Below are 23,176 nucleotides of genomic sequence, written 5' to 3' on the forward strand. Positions count from 1 at the left end.
GATTTGCTGCACAGAGCCCTGCATGACATCCTTAGAGCAGCTGTGACCCAGGCAGCAGTGCTCAGCTGGTGGCTGGGAGGCAGTGTGGGGCTAGGTGTGTGTGTGGGGGGGGGGGGGGCTTTGGGGGTAGGGCTAGTACTGGAGAGCTCTAAGGGGTGGGGAGGCTCTAAGAGGCAGGAGGTGGCACTGAAGTGTCCAGTGTGGGGAGCTGGCACTGGAGGGGCCTGGGGACAGGGCTAGTAGTTGGGGGCTCTGGAGATGGGGCTAATATTGGAGACTGGGGGCTAGCACTGGAGAAGTTGGGGGGGTTGAGTGCAATGGGGCTCTAGAAACAGGAGGCTGGCACTGGGGGCTCTGGTGGTGGGCAGCTCTAAGGGGCAGAGGGTTTGCACTTAGGCATTTGGGATGCAGGGTTGGCACGTGGGGTTGAGTGCAGCGGACTCTTGGGTCAGTGGCTGGTGCTAGGGCATAGTAGGGGTGGGGGGGATCTAGGGATTAAGGTTGGCACTAGGGAGTCAGGGGCTGGGGTGTACCACAGTCCCAGCCCCCAGAGCCACCACGAACAGCCAGCTTCAGCTGTGGCAGCCTCCTGCCACGTGGTGACTGCTGGAGCTGAAGCCAGGTGTTTGCAGCAGCTCTGGGGGCCAGGGCTTTTGACAGACTGGTAACATTTTATTTGTATATTTGCATGTTCATTGTTTGCATAAAAATGTTACCAGTCCACCAAAGGTTTGTGAATGGGTTTGCTGGTCTGCGGTATAAAAAAGGATGGGAACCGCTGCCTTATGGCCTTAGAATCTTCAGTATTATCCTTTTCTGTACTGCTTAAGCAGCTCCCAAATTTCATCACAAGGGGAAATATGTCTCTATCACAATTAACAGAGAACAAAATATCGTTACTTAAATGACCAGTGAAATTCTTCTTATGATTCTCTGAATAACATCATCACTTGAAAAGTGCTGGATATTTAGGCACTTGTGTCTTTCCTTTGTGCCACAGTCTCGAGCGATGTCCAGAGTAGCAGCTGCCCACAGAGGAGCCATTCGTGCCTTGCAGGTGTTTGCAACTCAATTTACTGATCATTCAGAGTATCAGATTCCTGCTCATTATAAGGAGTTAGGCAATCTCATTCGACAACTGTCTCTCTGTTCTGCAAAATTAGAAATGGATTCTTCTGTTCCTGACATCATCACAGACATTCTGCTACAAATTGAGGTGTGGAAAGTACTTACTTTTTCTTCAAGCTGATGTAGAAGAGACTGGGTGAAACATTTAAGTTCTGGATGTAAACTGTCACACACGGGTGATAAAATATTACTAGTAAAAATATGCCTTAAGTGCAACAGTTATTGGGGTGTGTGGCTGTATGGTTTTCAGATGTTGCTGTAATGGTTGTAGTATAAGAACTTAGCTAGGAGGTAAAGATATAGGTGCATATTTTACTTCATCACGATGATCCGTAATCACTTTGATTGGAAATGCTTCTTCCATATATATGATTATCAAGAGGAAGCTCACTGGGTTGTGTGCATGATGGGAAAAGAGCATCTCTAATTTTTTTTAAATACTTATTTTTTAAAACACTTATTTATTTCTGTTGATACAATACAGAAGCTTTCAGAATTAGCATTACTGTTCTAACCTTTAACCCAAAGTGATTTTTTTAAATTGATCAAGATTCTGTAGGCCATATAAAAAAGTGGATTTGTTGTTACCTATTTTAGCTGTTGAACAACTGACACTGCAGCCATGAGAGATTTTTAGAAAATATCTTAATCGCCTGAAAGTATTCTCCTGATTACAATGGGTGTAATTTTAGTGTTCGTGAAAACTGCTGGCTTGACCTCCCAGGAGCTTTGTTCTCTCTTCTTGAGCAATAAGATGGACACAGCATGTCAGCAGAAGTACAAGCTTCCCCTGTGCACTGTTCCCACAAATGGCCCTAGAAGGTTTATCTGTAGTATTGAGAGTAATTCAGTCTCCATCGCCCATTCATTACTTGCCAACAAAGGTTATTAATGCCAATTATGTGGTTGCATTTTTGGAATATAAACTGCTATACATGTGGACTAACCATCGAATATTGAGTAGTTGTCCTAAGATGTATCTGGGCACATTTTATAAACCTTTTTAGGACTTGTCTGCTTTTTAAAACCTGATAAAATAATTTTTGATGTGCAAACGAAATGTAATAAATATTTGAATAATAAACTAAATGTTGTTTGAAAACTCACTTTAGTCATTATAAATAACTATGTAAATTATACTGGCATTTTCATGTATGATTGTTAAGTTACTTATATGACAAAGCTTTTTGAATGATAATTTAAAAATAATTAGTATCATCTCATCATTCTACAAACCGAGCTTAATGAGGAATTAACTTAATGAAAAAAAAATTGTGGCAGGATTTGGAATCTCTTCTGGAGAAGAAACGATCACCCAAAAATGTGAAGAAATGTCTCTCGGCGTCTCAGGGTAAATCTCCAGTGAGCAAGATTGCTTCTCCCAAAAAGGAGAAGAAACCACCCATCTCAAAGGAGCGACTTGGACAAGAGCAGCAGAAACCATCAGTAGGTAGAAAACTCCTGACTGGTATGTGTTCTGAATACTTAATTAAAATTATTTAATTGGTTAATGTATAAACAGCATAGTCATCAGCAATGACGTGTCATAATATTTTTTTTTTGTGTCTGAGGTGCAGAATAGCCCATTCATGGTACAAAAGTGATGTTTTAGCTCACTGTATTGTTGCCAGAACCCTGCAGCTTTGGCACACAATTCTTTCAATGCTTCATGTGAAATGACAACTTGTTGCCTTACGAGGGTTCTCCAGCTTCATGTACCAATTTATAATCTCATTATTTAACTTTCTTTTAAAAATATTTTTGCCATACTATTTGTAACTCGTTGGAGCACAGTTGGATTTTCTTCTAAAGAGACCCACACATGTCTATATTTCAGTATATACCTGAGGTGATAATTCCTTACTAGTTGATTGGAATGATGTATATAAAATAAATTTAATTATCTGCATAGCTATTTATGAATGCATTCTAGTAAAATATAAGATTAATCACTTTTGGGGAATCTGCACCATAGATGCAGCAATGTCTGTACACAGCTGGGTTAAATGAAAGATGTCGTCAAAGCATTAGCTCAGAATTTCTTTGGTTTTATGTGGGGATGTTAAAATTCTTGTATTCTGGTAAATGTAGCCGCTGAAAGTTTCAGAGGTTACATGTTTACATGCAGTCTGGGGAGGTGGCTCCCAGGGAGCTGACTTGCTCCTCTATGCTGCTGCCATGGAGGCTAAGGGGGGACCTACGTGGAGCCATTTTATGCTATCACGTTCCTAGTTTTGTGTAGATTTTTGTGCTTTTGAGAGAGAGAGGCAAAAATCCCAAGAATCTATCTCTTAAGTCTAGGCGATTTTCCAATTGCACTGTAACTTTACCCTTTTCCTTCCTCCTAGTTTCAAGGCACAGACAAGCATTGGCTTATGGGTAGAGCAGAGGACTGGAAATCAGGAGTTCTGGGTTTTATTTCTGTTTTTGTCACTGGTTTGTGGGCTAATCATTTAATCTCTCTATAAACAAGCTTAATTACATTTTCTTTCTATTTTTGAGATTTAGTTGAAGCGATTTGATACGTTCTGAAAGCACCCAAAGTATAACATTAGTATAATTATATCTAGCGTCTTCCTCAAAGGGTTTTTCTTAGAGCAGCATATGCTAATTTCCTTTCCTTACTTATTAAGAGAATAATTTGTGCAATGATTCTGTCTCTCATCAACCTAATGTGAAAGCGTGTCCCTAGTTATCTCCTTAGTTGTATGTCTTCTGCTGCTAGTAGTGTTTGTTGTTGTCTCTTTCTAGTCCTCAAGTGGCCTTGAGTGCCATGAATCTTTCAAAGCATATAAACTGCTTCCTGAAGCAGAGCAGGGACCCACCTTGTGCATTATTTGGCAAAGGAAACAGTTGGACATTTACCAATATCATGGTAGTTTATTTTTAATGCAGTGGGACTTAGGTGTCTCTGTCATGAACCAGCACCCCATTGTGCTAGTCTTTGTACAAATACTGAACAGATAGATTGGAAGCCCTTTGGAGTAGGGACTAAGGTTTATTTTTAATTACTTATGTAGATGAGGATGAACATGTTGCAGATATTCCATTGGCACAGAAGCTAAGCAGCCATGCTGATTGGTCAGGTCAAGAATTCCAACAAAAGCATGACCCACACACTTCAGACAGAGATGCAGCTTTAAAAACAAATCACGATACATCGATGAGAGCTAGACCTGCGAAAAAAGCCCTTGTGCTTGAAAATGGACCCTTGAAGAAAAAAGGTGTATTGTTACCAGCCAAACAGGTACAAAAGTAACATTTAAAATAAGATATCCTCTCTCCTCTTATGGGAGCTTTAACTTAATGGAAGGCACTGTTAAAGGGATGCCATCACCATGAAACTGAATAACATATACTAAGTTAAAAGCAGTTTCAGACATTTGCCTCTGAGTGTCCCTGCCAGATTCTGTCACTTTATAATCACATTTTCCTGTTTTTAAATTTTTTTCTTGTCCTCTGTTGCATTGTGAAAGACGGATGGGTGTAGGAACAGCTGACTATCAGAAATGTGAAACTGACTACAGTTGAAGCGCTGTTATCCAGTATGTTGGGGAAAGGGGGAATGTTAGTTAATCGAATATTCTGGTAAAATGAGAGTTATTCTTTACCAAAGGAATATTAATTTTCAGAGAATTAGAATTCAATAAAGTGGATAAAGTATAAAATAGTACATGGGTAGTTACCAGTCAAGTAGTAGTACTGCACTGCAGAGGGGTTGGTTTCTTGAAGCACTTAGGTGTATGCTGGTAAAGTTTACTGTACAGTAGGGTATATTAGGATATGTCCTATTACTGTAACAGCACATGGCCTACATCCAGATCACTAAAACTATACTGAGCATAACTTAATCTTTCCTTGATTCAGAAGGCACTTCAGGATCTTGTAGTGCCTGAGGGTTATCATTATCAACATCAGTTATCATTGTAGGTGGTGCAGGAGATCGGGCTGAATCTGTAATGATGCTATGAAACACCCTGGAAGTTGCTTTTTTGAATAAATCCCTGATTTCAGCTTGCTGATTTCTCTTTTGCCTCTTTTACATAAAAGTAGAGTGCAAAATTTGCAATTGCATAATGGGCTGGGCAGAATACTAGTCCCGGTTACAAGATTAAAGGTTTGTACTGGGCATTATCAGAAGTGCCGGTTGATTGAACTTTCTGGTTGAGTGCCAGATAACAGCTCTACTGGACACACAAAGTATTAGCAAATGCTTTTAGTAAATGTATTGGGAGGAAATGAATTCTGTTTCATGTATAAAAATTGTAGTCAGTGTTGGAAATAGTAATGCATTTTCAGACAGTACTATGGTTGCCTTTTTTTTTTTTTTTTTTTTCAAACAGAAGTGTCCCATTAGCATCCTTAGGGCTTGTCTCCACTACACCAGAGATCCACACTACAGGGATCAACCTACCACTATTGATTTATCGAGTCTGCTTAGATGCGATAAATCGATTTCTGAGCACTCCCCGTCGACTTGGTGCTCCATTAGGACTAAAAGAGTAGCAGGGGTCGAAGGGAGCTCAGTCCCCGCTGACCTTACCGCACGCAAGATGCTGCAGTAAGTACGTCAACTTCAGCTATGCTATTTGCATAGCTGAAGTCAAGGGGCAGAGGTTAATGTAGACAAGGCCTCAAACAGTTCATAAGGAGTGATGGAAAAAAGCAAAGGGCTTTGACATTGCTCTTGAGATAGGTACATTCAATTAAAAGTAATTAAAGCCAACTACTTTCAGCTGCACTAGTTTAAATTTTCCATTCATTTCAGGAGGAATGGAGAACACTCAGCATGTTTCAGAATGTTGGAGTCAACAGGAGGCTTTCTGCTGACTTATGTGCCCATTGGATCACATCCTAAATGCTCTCTCCTCACTCCAAATGCTGGAAATAAAGTCCTTAATAATCTACTGGACCCGAATGGCCATTCCTGAATCTGAGTGTTCTGCATTCCTTGCTTCTTGGATATTTCCACTGTTTTGGTTTCTTAAAAAAAAAAAAAAAAAAAATAGTCACTAAAGAGCATCATTACCATCAGCTGGAAATGAATTGAATAACTGAAAATTTAATAAACTTAAAAAACAACAAATGGTCTGGTAGCACTTTATAGACTAACAAAACGTGTAGATGGTATCATGAGCTTTCGTGGGCACAGCCCACTTCTTCAGATGACTTGGTCTATAAAGTGCTACCAGACTATTTGTTGTTTTTTAAATTTATCCTGTACAGACTAACTTCGCTACCCCCTGAAGCTTCTGACAATAACAACCATTTTCCACAAAATTAGCGTGAAAATAATTGTATGGCATTTGTTTCCCATTTGACATCTCTACTGCTGTTTTTTCATCTTGGACTTAAAGTTGAAATATTTCCTCCTATGACATTAATGATGTCTCATTTAACACGTGCCTGCTTAACACATTTTCGTGATAGCACGATTTTTTTTTTTTTTTTTTTTAAGGGAACGTTTTTTGAATTACATGACCATCCCCGGAATAACACAATTTCCCCAGCCAGCCCGTTGCCAGTGGCTGTGCAGGGCTTCCCCTGCCTCTCTGCAAAGCAGCAGAGGGTTCGCCGCTTGCCACACTGTTCCCCAGTGACACCCCTACCCCCCTCACCGGTCGCAGTGCGGATCCCGGCAGACCCGTCACAAGGGCATACTCCCAACCCAATCCCCCTCTCCTCTCCTCTCCTCCCCTTTCCTTCCCCAGAGCCAAACACCTCCCCTCCCTGCTTTAACCCAGTCCCCTTTCTCCCCCAACCTTATGCCCAACAGACACCACCGCTTGAAATGCAACCCCCAGCTTTTCCATTATTTTCAATGGGGAAAATTGACCACGCATAACACGTTTTCACTTTACACGGTAACTTTCTGAAACATATCTATAGTGTTAAATGAGGAATTACTGTATTTATTAAAATAATTCATTGCAATTATACAACCACTTGTGTTTTAGTAAATGCCATTTCCAACCAGCAGATGGCCTCCTTGGTGCAAGAAAATGCAAAAAGAATGAATGAGTGTTACTGACATGTCCATCTTAAAAAATATTCATAAATGCTTTCCCCCTGGCAGCTGGGAAAGGGAGGAGGGCCCAGCCATAGGAGCCCCAGCCCTCTGTCGTACCGCAGGGAAATCTTTTAAATATATATATATATATATATAGAGAGAGAGAGAGAGATGCGTTCTTACTATATTAATATCACTGAAGCCTGTGAACAGCTACGTTAAACATTTTAAATAATCCATAACATGGTGCCTCAGTCTGTGCTTCAACCAGATGTTGGAATAGTTCGTATTTGTGAGTGGAAAATGGTGTTCATAATTTACCCACTGTTGAACAATTATGTCCGGTTTCTTAGCCATGTTTTGAGTTGTGCCACTCTCTTCTGAAGAAGTTGTAATAAATCTCTAAATAGCTTTACTCATCAGCAAGTCCAGTCTTACAAATAGCCCACATGTAAAAAACCCATATTCATGTGAATTCTGCCACTGAATACAGTTGGATTATTTTCATGACTAAAGAATGAAGGATTGGGCCCACCACTCTCTCTTTGGGTGCGTTCCTACTCTCATTATGGTCTGTTTTAAAACCGCCTTTGATTTCCGTTCTTCAGAATTAGTTCCTTAGATCTGACCCTAAGACAGAAATTTTGATGCAGAGTGTGGAATATATATTTTTAGAATTCTGAACATTTTTTGAATGTTAACATTTCTTAAAGGGAATCCGTAAGCATCCAAGATCAAGACCTGTGCAGCTTCCAGCAAAGCATGCCCGGTTTCAAGAGACCACCGTAGCTTTCAGGCAAAAAGAGAACAAGCCACTTGTTAAAGAGAATAGAATACCTTGGGTTCCTCCAAATCCTACATCTCCATCTTCTTCACCTAAACGGTATTTTAACATTCAAACTGGAAATGATTTTTATATTTGTAATTATAAATATAGTTGTAATGATAGCTAAATATTGAAAAATGTTATAAGTGCTTGTATACAGATACTAGAAATCTAATTACAAAATGGGTGAATTTCAGTACTTGATATTAAGTGATGATATCGATTAGAAATATGCATCACAAACTTGCTGGAACAATGATAATGGGACACGGAAATAGTAGGGTACTAAACATGTAGAAGTGACAGACTAGCTTGTGTTGATGGGGGAATGGCACTGTATGTGAAAGAAAGCAGAGTTAAACATAGTAAAAATCTTTAAATTAATCAGACTGTACCATAGAATCTCAGTGGGTAGAAATTCCACACTCTTTAAGAGAATAGCAATAGAAATATAATATCAATTTCCTGACTGGGAGGGTGATTGTGGAAAAACTCAGGAAGATTAGAAGGGCCAAAAAAATGAACACCAGTAATAATAGTGTATTTCTACTATCCCCATTTGGATTTGGGATGTCTCCTCAGGATGAGATGCAGCGATACAATTTCTCCCCATGAACCTGCATGGGGAGAGTCAGTTCTTGATTTAATCCTAAAGAAAGCACAAGATCTTGTCCAAGGGGTGAATATAACTGAGCTGCTCAGTAATAAGGATCATCATGTAATTAAATTTACCATCTTTGTGGAGGGAACATAGCCAAGAAATCCACCATAGTAACTAACTTCTAAAAGGGGGGAACTAAACAATGAGGAAGCTAGTTAGATAGAAATTAAAAAGAACAGTCATGAATGAAGTGTCTGCACGCTTCATGGAGACTATTTAAAACACCATAATAGAGGCTCAGACTAATTGTATACCCCAAGTAAAATAAAAACAAAAACAGTAAGTGGTCCAAAAATGCTCGCACAGCTAAACAATTAATTAAAAGACAGAGTCACAAAGGCATCCTTTTCAATTTGGAAGTTGAATGTTAGTGAAGAAAATAGCAAGGAGCCTAAACTGCCATGTCAAGTGTAAAAATATAACTAGGAAGATCAAAAAAGAAGTTGAAAAGCAACCAGCAAAAGGCACAAAAACTAATAGTAAAAATGTAAGTACATCAGAAGCAGGAAGTCTGCCAAGTACTTAGTAGTGCCACTGGACAATTGATCTGCTAAAGCAGGGGTGGGCAATAATTTTTGACCAGGGGTCACTTCAGAAATTTTTGATTGGTCTGTGGGTGGGGTAGTGTGAAGTCTTTGCCCCCGACACCCAGAGAGAACTGCCAGCTGTTTTGAACATCTGGCAGTTCCCTCTAGGCGCCCTCGCCCCTGGCAGTGGGAGGAGACTTAGTGTGCTCCCTTCCCCATCTGTCCCCAGGTCAGTCAGGGTCTGGGGGCGGGGTGGAGCATGCAAAGTCTGCCCCCGCCCTGCAAGGGAGCATTGTGCTTAGAGTCACCTGCCAGATGAGCAGTGGTTGGCAGTTGACTCTATATGCCAAGCCCCATGCAGGGTGGGAGGAGACTTTGTGTGCTCCCCCCGCTCCCAGGCCAATCAGGGCTTGTGGGCGAGAGGAACGCGCAAAGTCTCCTCCTGCCCTGCCCCCGTCCTGAAAGGCACGCATGGTGCTTCTGAGTTCTGCACTTTCCTTACAGGGCAGGGGCAGGGAGGGAGGAGACTTCATGTGCTTTCCCCTACCCCCCAGACCCTGATTGACCTGGGGGTGGGGCATGCATGAAGTCTCTCACTCCCTGCCCTCCAGCGCGCAGTGCTTAGTCAACCACCAGGGTTGACTCTAAGCACCGCATACTCCCCCATCCCTAGGCCCTGATTGGCCTGGAGGCGGGAGAGCAGCAGGACCTCTGTGGGCTGGATCAGCCTGCTTAATGGGCCCGATCCAGCACATGGAGGACCTTTTGCCCACCCCTGTGCTAAAAAGAAACCTTCAAGACTGTTGCAAAGAAGCCAAATTAATCCTTGCTATTGGTTTTCACTGTACAGCAGGGGTGGGGAACCTTCTTTGGGTTGGAGACCACTAACCTACTGAGAGATCAGTCAGGGGCTGAACAAAAGTAAGAAGCAAAAAAGAAAAAACACACACACAACTCCCCTTGTCCCCCTTCCCTCCGTAACCGCTCCAACCCTTCGCAGCTGCTTGTGTGGGGGGAGGCAGGGCAGCAAGCTCAGAAACTCTGGAGCTCTTTTTTACTCAGAAGCTCCAGCACATGGAGCTTTCCCCTCCAGCCAGGTCTCCTGATCATCTCTCCCATGTACAGGAGAGGAATCGGAAGCATCCACCCACGCTGCAGAGAGGATGGAGGAAGTTTTTAAAACCACCTCAGGGACTCCCCACAGTTTTTCATGGTTTCTGGACCCCACAAGGACTGGATTAAATTGTTTGGTGGGCTGGATCTGGCCTGTGGGCCGGAGGATCCACCGCCACTGTAGAGGATGTGAGAAATCTCTGTACCTGAGGTGTTCTTTTTAGGTGACAGATCTAAGGAATTGCCCCAGATTGAAATGTCAGTAGAGGAAGAAATTAATTGATTAAACAATAATAAGTCTCCGGGACCAGAGGATATTCTTCCAAAAGTTCTGAAGGAACTCAAATATAAAATTGCAGAACTACAAACGATGGTATGTAATTTATCAGTTAAATCACACTTTGTATCAGAGGATAGCTAATGTAATGACACTTTTTTTAAAAAAAAGCACCAAAGGCCATCCTTACAATTACAAGTTGGTAAATCTAACTTCAGTGCATTTTTTTTCCCCCAGAATTACGAAGTACATAGGTGGGGAAGAGTCAAAACAGCTTTTATAAAGGAACATCATGTCTCACCCAGCTACCAGAATTTTTTGAAGGGGGTCAGGGAACATGGACAAGATTGATCCAGTGGATGTAGTATAGTTAGACTTTCATAAAGCTTTTGAAGAGGTTCCTTATCAATGGCTCTTAAACAAAGTAAGTAGTTGTGGGATAAGAGAGAAGGTTCCTCTGATGGATCAATGAGGATTCTGTAATTCCACTCCCAACTCATCTGATGAATATATTTGTTCGTCTCATGACATATTTGTTAGTCTCTAAGGTGCCACAGGACTGCTCATTGCTTTTAAAGTTACAGACTAACATGGCTACCCCTCTGACACTGATTAAAAGATAGTAAACAAAGGGTGCAGGAAGAAATGGTCAATTTTCACATGTAAATAGTGAGGTCCCCTGAAGATCTGTACTGGAACTAATGGTGTTCGACATATTCATAACTGATCTGGAAAAAAGATAACTGGTGAGGTGGCAGGTTGCAGATGATATAAAATTATTCAAGGTAATTAAATCTAATAAAGCTGACGGTGAAGAGTTATAAAGGCATCTGAAAGAACTGGGTACTAGATGTCAAAATGACAGATGAAATGTAATGTTTGTAAGTGCAAAGTAATGAACATTGGAAAATGTAATCCCAAGTAAGAGCTCTTGGGGTCATTGTGGATAGTTCTCTGAAAACATCTACACGATGTATAGTGACAGTTAAAAAAATGTAACAATGTTAGGAATCATTAGGAAAAGGATAGATAATTAATCAGAAAATATCAGAATGTTGCTATATAAACCCATTGCACCTTAAACGCTGAATGAATCTCAGGTTTCCTATCTCAAAAAAAGATACATGAGAATTGAAAAAGTACAGAGAATGGCAGCAAAAGCGATTGGGGTATGAAACAACCTCTATAGTACGAGAGATTTAAAAAGACTGGGTCTGTTCAACTTAGAAAGAGATGAGTAAAGGGGGATATGATGGAGGTCTGTGAAATTATAAATGAAGTTGATTAGAAAGTGTTATTTTCTCCTTCATATAACACAAGAACCAGGGGCCACCCAATGTAATTAATAGGCAGCAAGTTTAAAATATGTGTTAAAATAAACACAAGGAAGTACTACTTCATACAACACACAGTCGGCCGAGAAACTCGTTGGCAGCGGATATTGTAAAGGCTTGGGGTTCAAAAAAGAATTAGACAAGTTCACAGAGGATAGTTCCATCAATGGCTATTGGCTAGGATGATCAAGGATGCAGCCCCATGCTCTGGGTGTCCCTTAACCTGACTGCCAGGAGCAGGGACTGGATAACAGGATGAATCATTCAAAAACAGCCCTTTTCTGTCTTTCTCTCTGGAGCATCTGGCATGGAATTATCAGAAGACAGGGTAGTGGGCTCGGTGGACCATCGTTTTGACATTTATGTTCTTACATGTTATGGATTCACAAGCAATGTTTGTTAATTCATTGCAAGGTCGAGGAAGAAATGCTTGAATAATTGATTTGGTATAGAGAACATTTTAAATACATTTTTAATTAGTCATTATATTTTAAATTGATATTAATTCTGAATTAAACTTCAAATAATTTATAACAAAGTATATGAAATTAGCTTTTGTAAAGTAGATCCTAAGATAGTAGGGCAAGTTCTGTTACAACTTAAATGTGTTTCTTTAAATTTATTTCCCTTCACCACTATTTAAAAATGTTTGCTAGACTCCTGTAAACCAGTAATAGCTACAACTCATTACAGTAACTGGTGCCCTAATCCTGCTGTGAGTTTCATGTATGTGTAACTCTGTTTTTTCATGGAGTACCATTACAGACCCTGTGTTGACAAAAGGGAGGAAATTCACAGCTTTTCATGATTTACCAGGCTTCCTGTGTTAATGTCCATATTTTTAGACTCCGGTCCCGGTCCTTCAAAAGCTTTTACACATGCTTGTGTTTAAGAGCATGCCTGCCTCTTTTAATGTCAGTGGAGTAACTGATATGAATAAATTGAAATTGTGTAAGTTCTTGCAGGACTAAGGCCTGAATCAGTTTTTAGTATAGTAATTTTGCCTGCTGTGAACAGTCATTTTTTCATTAGGAAAGTGGGAAAGGGATTTCAGTAATATAATTTTTTTCCTAATTCACAGTGCTCCTTGGGGATACGTGAATGCTAGTCCCAAAGCTTCAAGCAGAGAACAGTCAGCTTTGCAGAAAGAAAGAAGTGAAGAAGGAAGATTAGGAGCCATTGAAAAAGAAGCTCTCAGGTAGGCCTATATCGCTATCCAGAAATGCAAACAATAATATATTATTTTTCTAAATAAATATTTTCTTTTCACTTTAAAGAACTGATTACATTTTGAAGGTAAAACCGTTAACACTCTTTAGTCAGGCAAAAACTGAATTAAGGGCACTTCTTCATATGAAGGGCTATACCACACCACTTTTTTAAGCTTTTCTATGGAGCCATGAAGTCTTCTTCTTGTGAGGAAATGGGAGGGGTCTCTCTGCTCTCTTCCCCCTTCTACCTCAGGAGGGAATCTGGCTTGCACCTTACTCCCCATCTGATTGATTGCTGATAAAAGCTCTTAAACTCCCCTTCTCTCTCCTTTGAGCCTCACCTGGCTGTCAGCAGATTATTCATTTTTCTCCTCCTCCTCTCTGCAGGATAGAGGGAACTTGGTAATTCCTACAAAATGCTTCCATAGTTGTCCCACTCTGAAGACTGCTCTGTAATCAGCGCTAGGCCCTCTTTGGCTGAGTACAGGGTTACAAAATAGACAGTGTTTGTGTTAGATGGAATCTATGACCAAAACTGTTAACTCAGTCATTGTTCAACATGAAACAGTATAAGATAAGGTCCAGAATTTGGCATACAGATACCTCAGCCTGCTTAGCATCATGGTACAAACACCATTACTCATCTTTGTCTTTCTTTAAAGATAAAGAAAAGAAGGAAAAATATTTAAAGTATTTGAAATATAAAATAGTAAGTAAGATTTTCATTTTAATAGCATCTCTTCTTCCCTTTACTTGTAGCTGGAGAGGGTTTTAGAAGGAAAAGAGCCTCCTTGTTTGACAGTCTCTTAGGGTATGTCTACACTACCCCGCTAGTTCGAACTAGCGGGGTAATGTATGCATACCGCACTTGCTAATGAAGCCCGGGATTTGAATTTCCCGGGCTTCATTAGCATAAGCGGGGAGCCGCCATTTTTAAATCCCCGCTGCTTCGAACCCCGTGTAGCGCGGCTACACGGGGCTCGAACTAGGTAGTTCGGACTAGGGTGCCTATTCCGAACTACCGGTACACCTCGTTTCACGAGGAGTACCGGTAGTTCGGAATAGGACCCTAGTCCGAACTACCTAGTTCGAGCCCCGTGTAGCCGCGCTACACGGGGTTCGAAGCAGCGGGGATTTAAAAATGGCGGCTCCCCGCTTATGCTAATGAAGCCCGGGAAATTCAAATCCCGGGCTTCATTAGCAAGTGCGGTATGCATACATTACCCCGCTAGTTCGAACTAGCGGGGTAGTGTAGACATACCCTTAGATAATAAGAGACTGGGTAGTGATCAATGGCTTGATGTCAGGTTGGCAGTTGGTTTCAAGCGCAATGCCCCCAGGTTTGATTCTAGGGCCGGTTTTGTTCATCATCTTTATTAATGACTTAGATGAGGGAATGGATTGCACCCTCAGCAAGAGGTAGATAGATGGAGGGTAGAGATTGGGTCCAGAGTGATCTAGATAAATTGGAGGATTGGGCCAAAAGAAATCTGATGAGGTTCAACAAGGACAGTGCAGAGTCCTGCAGTTGGAATGGAAGAATCCCAAGCACTGTTACAGGCTGGGGACCAACTGGCTAAGCAGCAGTTCTGCAGAAAAGGACCTAGGGATTACAGTGGATGAGAAGCTAGATATGAGTCAACAGTTTGCCCTGGTAGCCAAGAAGGCTAATGGCATATTAGGGTGCATTAGGAGGAGCATTTCCAGCAGATCTAGAGAAGTGATTATTCCACTTTATTCTGCACCAGTGAGGCTATATCTAGAGTATTACATCTAATTCTGGGCCCCCCACTGCAGAAAGGAGGTGGACGCATTGGAGAGGATCCAGCGGAGGGCAACAAAAATAATTAGGGGCTGGAGCACATGACCTACGAGGAGAGCTGAGGGATTTGGGCTTCTTTAGTCTGCAGAAGAGTGAGGGGGGATTTGATAGCAGCCTTCAACTTCCTGAAGGGAGGTTCCAAAGAGGATGGAGAGAGGCTGTTCTCAGTAGTGGCATATGACAGGAGGAGGAGCAATGGTCTCAAATTACAATGTGGGAGGTCTAGGTTGCATATTAGGAAAAAGTATTTCATTAGGAGGGTGGTGAAGCACTAGAATGGGATCCCTAGGGAGGTGGTGGAATCTCCATCCCTAGAGGTTTTTAAGTCCCGGCTTGACAAAGCCCTGGCTAGGATGGTTTCGTTGTGGTGGTCCTGATTTGGGCAGGGGGCTGGACTCGATGACCTCCTGAGGTTTCTTCCAGTTCTATAATTCTATAACAAAGATAGTAATAACTATACTGTTGCGGAAAGCAAAAGACAGTAATTAAGATGGCCTGGATCTGACATCATTGCTGCTGTTAATGTCTGTTTCCATATCATCCCAGTTGGTTTTTGGGATTCAGCTGGAGCTAGTGATGTCATCTGGGTCCCTCTCTCTGTCTGATCATGTCTGATCATGTCTAATCATGACATCACTTGGGGTTAGAACAAACAAGATCTGATGATCCAGGAGCTGGTGGAATGGTGGGTATAATGGCGAATTTTCTCCAGGAGCTTCAATTTGTTCTTCCATCTTTTCCCCAACAAGGGAGTGGTGCATTGAATAGCCTGTCCACTCATTATTTCCTTGGCCAATTAGACCTAATATTTGATATACCAATATTGATTCATTTATTTCCAGATCCACATTTTCTTGTTTACCAAGCATGATCTTAACACAATCCATGAGTTACCTCAGTAAGCCTTTTTTTCTTTGGACTAATTTAATTCTTCTGCCTCTTTTATACCTTTTCCTATCAACATTTATATTACAGATTATTGTGACATTTTATGAACTTTCACAATTTTTACAGTTGAGTTCACAGAGTAAATTTGTAGGCCTAATTATAAGAACATAATATTATCTTTATTAAAACAATTCCATCTAGGATTGTACACTTGTTCATAAAATCACAGTTACAAAGAAAAAAATCTTATTTTAATTTAAGCATAGAGGAAAAAAAGAAAAGAAAAATTTGCTTGGTTATAATTCAAATTTGCAAATTCCTTATCTCAAAATTGGGATTTACAAATCTTACTTTATCAGATATTACAAAAATTACAATTAGAGCTTTCAGCTATTAACAAAGCTTAAGAATTTATAACTCACTTCATTTGTAACTAAAAGAAAACTTAAAGCTACTGCTGTTACAGGTTTGTAAATGTTTAGAAACAAACCATCTCTTCTTTGGCTGTAGGCCTACAATGAGTAAGCATGGCAAAAAAACCCCTTTGTTGCCATTTACACAATTAAAGCTGTACATTTACACACATCATGAAAATTGTATCCACTAGTGGTTAAGCTTGCTCGGGGAGGAGGAAGACTTTAGCCCTAATGGCATTCTTATTCAGGTTTGTTGCCTTCTTTAAGAAGAAGCAAGAAAAATATGTTGTTTGGAGCCCCTTTTGCATTCCTGAGACATTTGCAAAACATACATGGGTTGTCAAAATTCATAGGGATGTTGACAGATGTTCTTCATCTGTTTTACTAGTAATATTTGTGAGGGCAACAAACCTGAATAAGAATGCCATTCATTGGGGAAACTTCATTGGGGAAACTTAACCCATCCTGGGAGTCTAACCTGGACCAGTTTTGTTCAACATCTTGATTAATGACCTGGATGAGGGGATGGATTGCACCTTCAGCAAGTTTGCAGATGACACTAAGCTAGGGGGAGAGGTAGATATGCTAGAGGGCAGGGATAGGGTCCAGAGTGAGCTGGACAGATTAGAGGATTGGTCCAAAAGAAATCTGATGAGATTCAACAAGGACAAGTATAGAGTCCTGCACTTGGGACGGAAGAATCCCAAGCATTATTACAGGCTGGGGACTGAATGGCTAAGTAGCAGTTCAGCAGAAAAGGACCTGGGGATTACAGTGGATGAGAAGCTGAATATGAGTCAACAGTGTGCCCTTGTAGCCAAGAAGACTAATGCCATATTAGGGTGCATTAGGAGGAGCATTGCCAGCAGATCCAGAGAAGTGATTATTCCCCTTTATTTGGCTCTAGTGAGGCCACATCTGGAATATTGTGTCCAGTTCCGCCCGCCCCCTCCCTCCCCCCCACTATAGAAAGGATGTGGACACATTGGAGAGGGCCCAGCGGAGGGCGACCAAAATGATTAAGGGGCTGGAGCGCATGACCTGTGAGGAGAGACTGAGGAATTTGGGTTTGTTTAGTCTGCAGAAGAGAAGAGTTAGGGGGGATTTGATAGCAGCCTTCAACTTCCTGAAGGGGGGTTCCGAAGAGGATAGAGAAAGGCTGTTCACATTAGTGATGGATGGCAGAACAAGGAGCAATTGGTCTCAAGTTACAGTGGGGGAGGTCTAGGTTGGATATTAGGAAAAAGTATTTCACTAGGAGAGTGGTGAAGCACTGGAATAGGTTACCGAGGGAGGTGGTGGAATCTCCATCCCTAGAGGTTTTTAAGCCTCAGCTTGACAAAACCCTGGCTGGGTTGATTTAGTTGGGATTGCTCCTGCCTTGGGCAGGGGCTAGACTTGATGACCTCCTGAGGTCTCTTCCAGCTCTATGAAGCTAACATTAACACAGCACTATCTTACATGCAGAGAATAACAACAAAAACATTGACATCAAAAACAAAACAGGGGGAAAAAATTGCTAAAATACATAATACCATCACCAGAAAACTGCTAAAACAACAACAACAACAAAAATGCTTCAAAAAACAACACAATGGGGAGGAGAAACATTGCAAAACCACAAAACAACCTCACAGAGTTTGGTGTTGCAGCCCTTGGTTCTGGTGTTTTGAAATAAAATTCATAGTGCAGGAGCAGCACTGAATTAAACTAGCATTTTGTTAATAAGAGGATTATCAAAGATGTTATTTCAGTAAATATCTGCTGTAACAACGTAAGTTTCAAACATTTTACTTTGTTTTTTTTTTTCTTCTTAAAAACAGCGAAAGCTTTGTTATTGGCTCTCCCGGGGAATGCTGATTGCCGGTTAATTGAAGGTGCTGGATACTCAGGCAAAGGGTTAGGTAGTTCAAGGCAGGCTGAAGAGGAGGAAGCACCTGCTGATAAGATTAGCCAGCAGTGCCACATTGCCGGTTAACAAAGTGCCAGATAACAAAGATTTCACTGTATATCTTTTCATTAAATTTTCAAAATTATTACTACTCACACCAGTGTTCCCTCTAAGATTTTTCATCCATGAGAGGAGGGAGTTTTGTCTTGTGCACCAACATGGAGGTTGTGTGCGCTTGTTTGGATATGTGCCACTGTGGCACCCAATTATAAACCTCTCCCTTTTCCCCTCTGTTGCCATGTCTCCCATCCTCCTCGTCCCATTTGCTCCCCTGGTGCCTGCTGGTGCTCCCCTCTCCCACCTTCTCTGTTGTCCTAGTTCCTGCCCTTCTCACTCCCCTCAGCCCTCCCCATCCTCTCTGACCTTTGCACCTGCCCTTCCTCCCTTGCCCACCCCTTCTCTAACTCCCCATTCCCTCTCCTAACACCTCCTTCTCCCCACCCACCCTGCCTCTCTTCTCTGCCCTCTGATGCCCTTCCTTCCCCTCCCCTCCACTCACCTCCCCATGTCTGCCCTTCTTCTTTACCCCCACAATCCCCTGGCACCTGCACCTTCCTTTACCCCTTGCACCCTCCTGATGCTTCCCCCTTCCCTCCTTGCGCCCTCCTAACACTTTCCCCCCTTGCCCTCTTCCTCTTTGGTGCCCACCATCTCACCACCCTCTGCCTGAGTTCTCCTCACGCCCCTCTGCGCCCTCATATATGACTTGTTCTAACCCCTTCCTTCCTCATGCTCACCCCTCCTTCCAACCCCTCTTCTCCCAGCACCCACTCCTCTTCCTCCTTCTTGCCCTCATTGCCCCTCCCCTCTCCTCGCATCACCTTGTCCCCTCCACTCTCCTACCCTCACTGACACTTTCCCATTACCTCCACCCCTGCTCCTCCTGACCTTTCCCTTCATTGTCTCCTCTTGGCACCCTGGCTTTTGTCTTTCCTCCACCGTGCGCCTTGGTGCCTTTCCCTTTCTTCTCCTGCCCTGGCCCCCTTGTCTCCCCTCATCACAAGCCCCTTCCTCTCCTCACTCATCTTCCCCTTAGTTATCCTCCTGCCCCTTCCTTTCCCTTCTGCTGTCCTGACACCTGCACCTGTCAGGTGGGCTGCAAGGTGGGCAGCTGCCCTGAGTGAAAACTTGAGCCAAGGCCACGGTGCTATTTTTAGTACTGTGATCCCAGCTCCAGCAGCTGCTACGCAGTCACAGCCCCAGCCGCCATGTGTGCTGGGTCTGGAGCCGGGCCACGGAGCTATTTTTAGTACTGTGGCCCAAACTCCAGCTCTGACAGCAGCCACTCATGCTGTGTGGTGGCTACCCAGCTGCTCCTGGTGTGGGCAGTCATCTGCCACGCAGCCGTGGGTCTGCTGAGGGGGTGGGTGGGAATGAAATTCTTGGTGTACGCCCGTGCAGGCGCGTACCTTACAGGGAACCCTGACTCTCACTAACTGCAAACCTCGAAAAAAAAGAGAGCATTTGTTAAAAAATTATTAAACAATAACTTTAAAAGATGGGTTAATTTTTTTTTAAAGCTAAAATATTAATAGTTTGCTTTTCATATTTACCTTAAACTAACTTGTTTTCCAAAATGCCTGTTTTAGAGCATGTATTAACCATTTAGACCCAACACTGAATTGTCAGAAATGTTGTGTTAGGTGGAATAATGTGGGCCAAAGGTGTGTTTAATATAATCCATTCACAACTAGGGATGTTAAAATGAGTGTAATATGCTAACCATGTAACCAGCTGCTACTCCATGCTGCTACCTCTATATCAGTGGCAGCAGTGTGGAGCAGCAGCTGGCTCCTACCTGCCACCCTGCTCCCGGTGGGTAAATGATAAACTCATGTGTAAGCTTGTCCTTACTGGTTACCCATTTACAGAGTTACACTCTTACATCCCTAGTCACAAGCCAACATTACACAGTGTTAAACAAGGTCTGTTTAGCATACAGAGATTGCAGCTTGCAAACACACCAGTAAACATCTTTTAGCTTTAAATAGATATGGAAAAAATCCAGACTGGGTTTTGCAGTAACATACCAGGGTAGGTTAAGAGGAATCCTGAATATATTAATTTAGTACCCTCTACAATAAGGAAATTAAGGGCAAGATTTTCAAATGTGCCAAATGATTTTTTTGGGGGTTGCCTGATTTGAGATACCTTTAAAGGATTTTCAAGGGGCAAGTATTTAGCATTTTCTGACATTAGAGCTGCTTTTAAGAGTGCTCAGATTTGGCACTCACCAGTTTAGGCATGCAGAATCATTTGTCTGTTTTGAAAATCTTGGCCTAAGAATTACATTTTCTAATCTGTTCTTAACATGCCTAATTGGTGCTAGATGTGTCACAATCTTCTGTACTATGCCTACTATGATATTTAATGAAAGGAGTGTTAGGAAAGGTGAAGAATTCTAGGGATTCAAGGAGGCCCATCATTTTTCAACTTCCACAATTCTGTTGTATCTGTAACCCACAAACCTTCTGTCACTGTCCCATGTATTGGCACTTAGAATCATAGAATACTAGAATTGGATGTGATCTTAAGAGATTATCAAGTCCAGTCCCCTGCCCTCACAGCAGGACTAAGCACCATCTAGATCATCCCTGATAGATGCCTATCTAACCTGCTCTTAAATATCTCAGGTAATGGAGATTCCACAACCTCCCTAGGGAATGTATTCCAGTGTTTAACCACCCTGACAATTAGAAAGTTGTCCAATCTAAACCTCCCTTGCTTCAATTTAGGCCCATTGCTTCTTGTCCTATCATTAGAGGTCAGGGAGAACATTTTTCCCCCTTCTCCTTGTAACACCCTTTGAGGTACTTGAAAACTGCTATCATGTCCCCTCTCAGTCTTCTCTTCCAAACTAAACACACACAGTTCTTTAGGTCTTCCCTCAAAGGTCATGTATTCTAGTTCTTTAATCATTTTTGTTGCTCTTCTCCTCTCCAGTTTCTCCACATCTTTCTTGAAATGTGGTGCCCAGATCACTTACAGGAAGAAAGAATGAGTGTGCTCTACAGACTTAGCTGAGATGAGAGCCAGCTGGCTTTTAGCTTAAGTGGTAGAGACTCATGCACTAAGCTCCAGAAGTTTAGTTCTGTCTGTTGGCACTACATATCCACTAGAGAATTCTGCCTCTGAAACAAAGGTTATGTAAAGGTGTTTTGTGAGACAGAATGAAGATTTTCCTTACCTTAAACTTAACATATTGAACTTCTCATTGTTTAATCTTTGTAGAGGCTTTCATTTACCTTTAGTTTACACCATTTCCTTACATAGTCTATGCAAACATGCATTTTATTTTCTTAACTTCTCCATCTTGCCATTTCATTTCTGAAGACTAGCTTGGCTTGATGCAGAAACGTCCAGGAGAACAAAGGAACTTATGGAACTCAGTAGAGAAGAAATGGAGAAAATACAAAAATTAAGGTAATTATCTAATTTAAATGTGTGATGCACAGAAGCAAATTTGATAGCAGATCTCTCATATGGCCTGTTTTCTTTGTGGTTTTATGTTCTTTTGTCACATCAGATTTTCACTAAAATGCATCCTCACTGTTTTGTTTTTGTTTAAATAGGTCAGAAGGTGCTTCTCCTACACAGCTGGCAGACAAGGTGGAGAAATCAGTTCGAGAGCGTTTGGAACCTCTCCTGGACAAAGCACAGGTAGTACAATCAAAGCCTGTGCTGACATTTGAAGAATCTCTTAAATTTTTAAAACATGTGTAATGGGGAAAGCAAATGGCAGGTCACATTAATTTGATTAGTGAAAAACGTGTCCAAAATTGTTTACCCAATCCAATTTTAGGCATTCATTTGCGGAGTATTTCCTTCTTATTATGGTTCTTACCTGTTGGAATAAATTTGCCGCATCTGCAGTAAATTAATGTTTTTCCTGTTATCTTGTAGCCAAGCAGATAAACTGGAACATGGTTTTGAATAATCCTAAGCATTCTGTGTTTAATATTACTGGTGTTGATCAGCGTATATTAGGAATTCATGTGATAGCTTTCCTTAATAAAAGAATGCATATGTGGTTAATACAATATAAAAATATTTTATACATTAACATATTTCTTTTTCTTTAGAAGGTCAATCTTTCTTTAGAAACAAACACTCGTTTGAAGGATTCTTCATTTATAAACAAAGTGTCATCCCACGCTGCTCAGAAAGTATGTTCTGTTTGGATGTAATGAAGTAAAGTTGTTCAAATGCATGGTGATGTTTTCTCTTGTATATGACATGAAAAGAATAGAACAGTAGATTTGATTTCCTAAACTGTAGCTTATGCCAGTGGAAACTAAATAGAATGACTTTATTTCTCTTTGATTAGGATGTTGATAATACCAATGTTTTTGTCTGTTGAAGAGCTATCATTTTAAATATAATGTGAATTCATTAAACATGAATAAAAAAGATATTAGTAAATATTTTTGAATGAGCAAATATATTCTATAAGACCAATATGTATGTAGGCTAATCTGCTCTCTCTTTTTAGTATTTGATCCAAAATATTTCACAGTTTGAGGACAGGCTAGAAAAAAAATTGAGATAAAGAAAGGTATAGCTAGGAAACTAGTGCTGTTAGGGCATAGTTATCCATTTAAACGGCCAAGCTAAGAAGATGTAATTGGTATTTTCTTGGCTGTAAACCCACACACACACACTTGTTTAACCTGATATTCCTGAGTAATTCCATGGGAATATTTATGTGAATAAAGTTAAACATGTCTGTAAGTGTTTGCATGATTAAATTTTAGTTCTAGTTCTATGGATTCCTTTGGGATCCCTGAATTTGGGGAATGACGGTATCCAACTGTCCTAAATGTGAAGCTCTATCTTTCAGCATGCTGAGCTCCCTCAACTCCAGATGGCTTAAGTGAGGACTTTTTAGATATAGTGTCCTGTACATGCTGATTAATGTTACTAGCTTGTTTTACTGTTGTATGAAAGAAAAGTATTAAGAAAGTATTTAGATTTGCATTAAAGGAAACAATAGACAGAAATGTCAGGCCATT

At 41.3% G+C, this 23,176-nt stretch overlaps 1 protein-coding gene across 6 annotated transcripts in view; it reads left to right on the plus strand.

Moving 5' to 3' along the window:
• Positions 1 to 23,176, plus strand: part of KIAA0753 (KIAA0753 ortholog) — a 49,274-nt gene that overhangs the window by 7,568 nt on the left and 18,530 nt on the right. For all 6 annotated transcript variants that reach the window (XM_075904894.2, XM_075904899.2, XM_075904897.2 and 3 more), the window contains exons 6-13: positions 1,001 to 1,216; positions 2,410 to 2,596; positions 4,149 to 4,375; positions 7,852 to 8,021; positions 12,958 to 13,074; positions 21,498 to 21,587; positions 21,737 to 21,824; positions 22,247 to 22,330. In XM_075904894.2, coding sequence (XP_075761009.2) covers positions 1,001 to 1,216; positions 2,410 to 2,596; positions 4,149 to 4,375; positions 7,852 to 8,021; positions 12,958 to 13,074; positions 21,498 to 21,587; positions 21,737 to 21,824; positions 22,247 to 22,330 — 1,179 coding nt within the window. The remainder of the gene's footprint in view (positions 1 to 1,000; positions 1,217 to 2,409; positions 2,597 to 4,148; positions 4,376 to 7,851; positions 8,022 to 12,957; positions 13,075 to 21,497; positions 21,588 to 21,736; positions 21,825 to 22,246; positions 22,331 to 23,176) is intronic.

Source organism: Pelodiscus sinensis, chromosome 21, assembly GCF_052426305.1.
Source record: "Pelodiscus sinensis isolate ZL-2025 chromosome 21, ASM5242630v1, whole genome shotgun sequence".
NCBI lineage: Eukaryota > Metazoa > Chordata > Testudines > Trionychidae > Pelodiscus > Pelodiscus sinensis.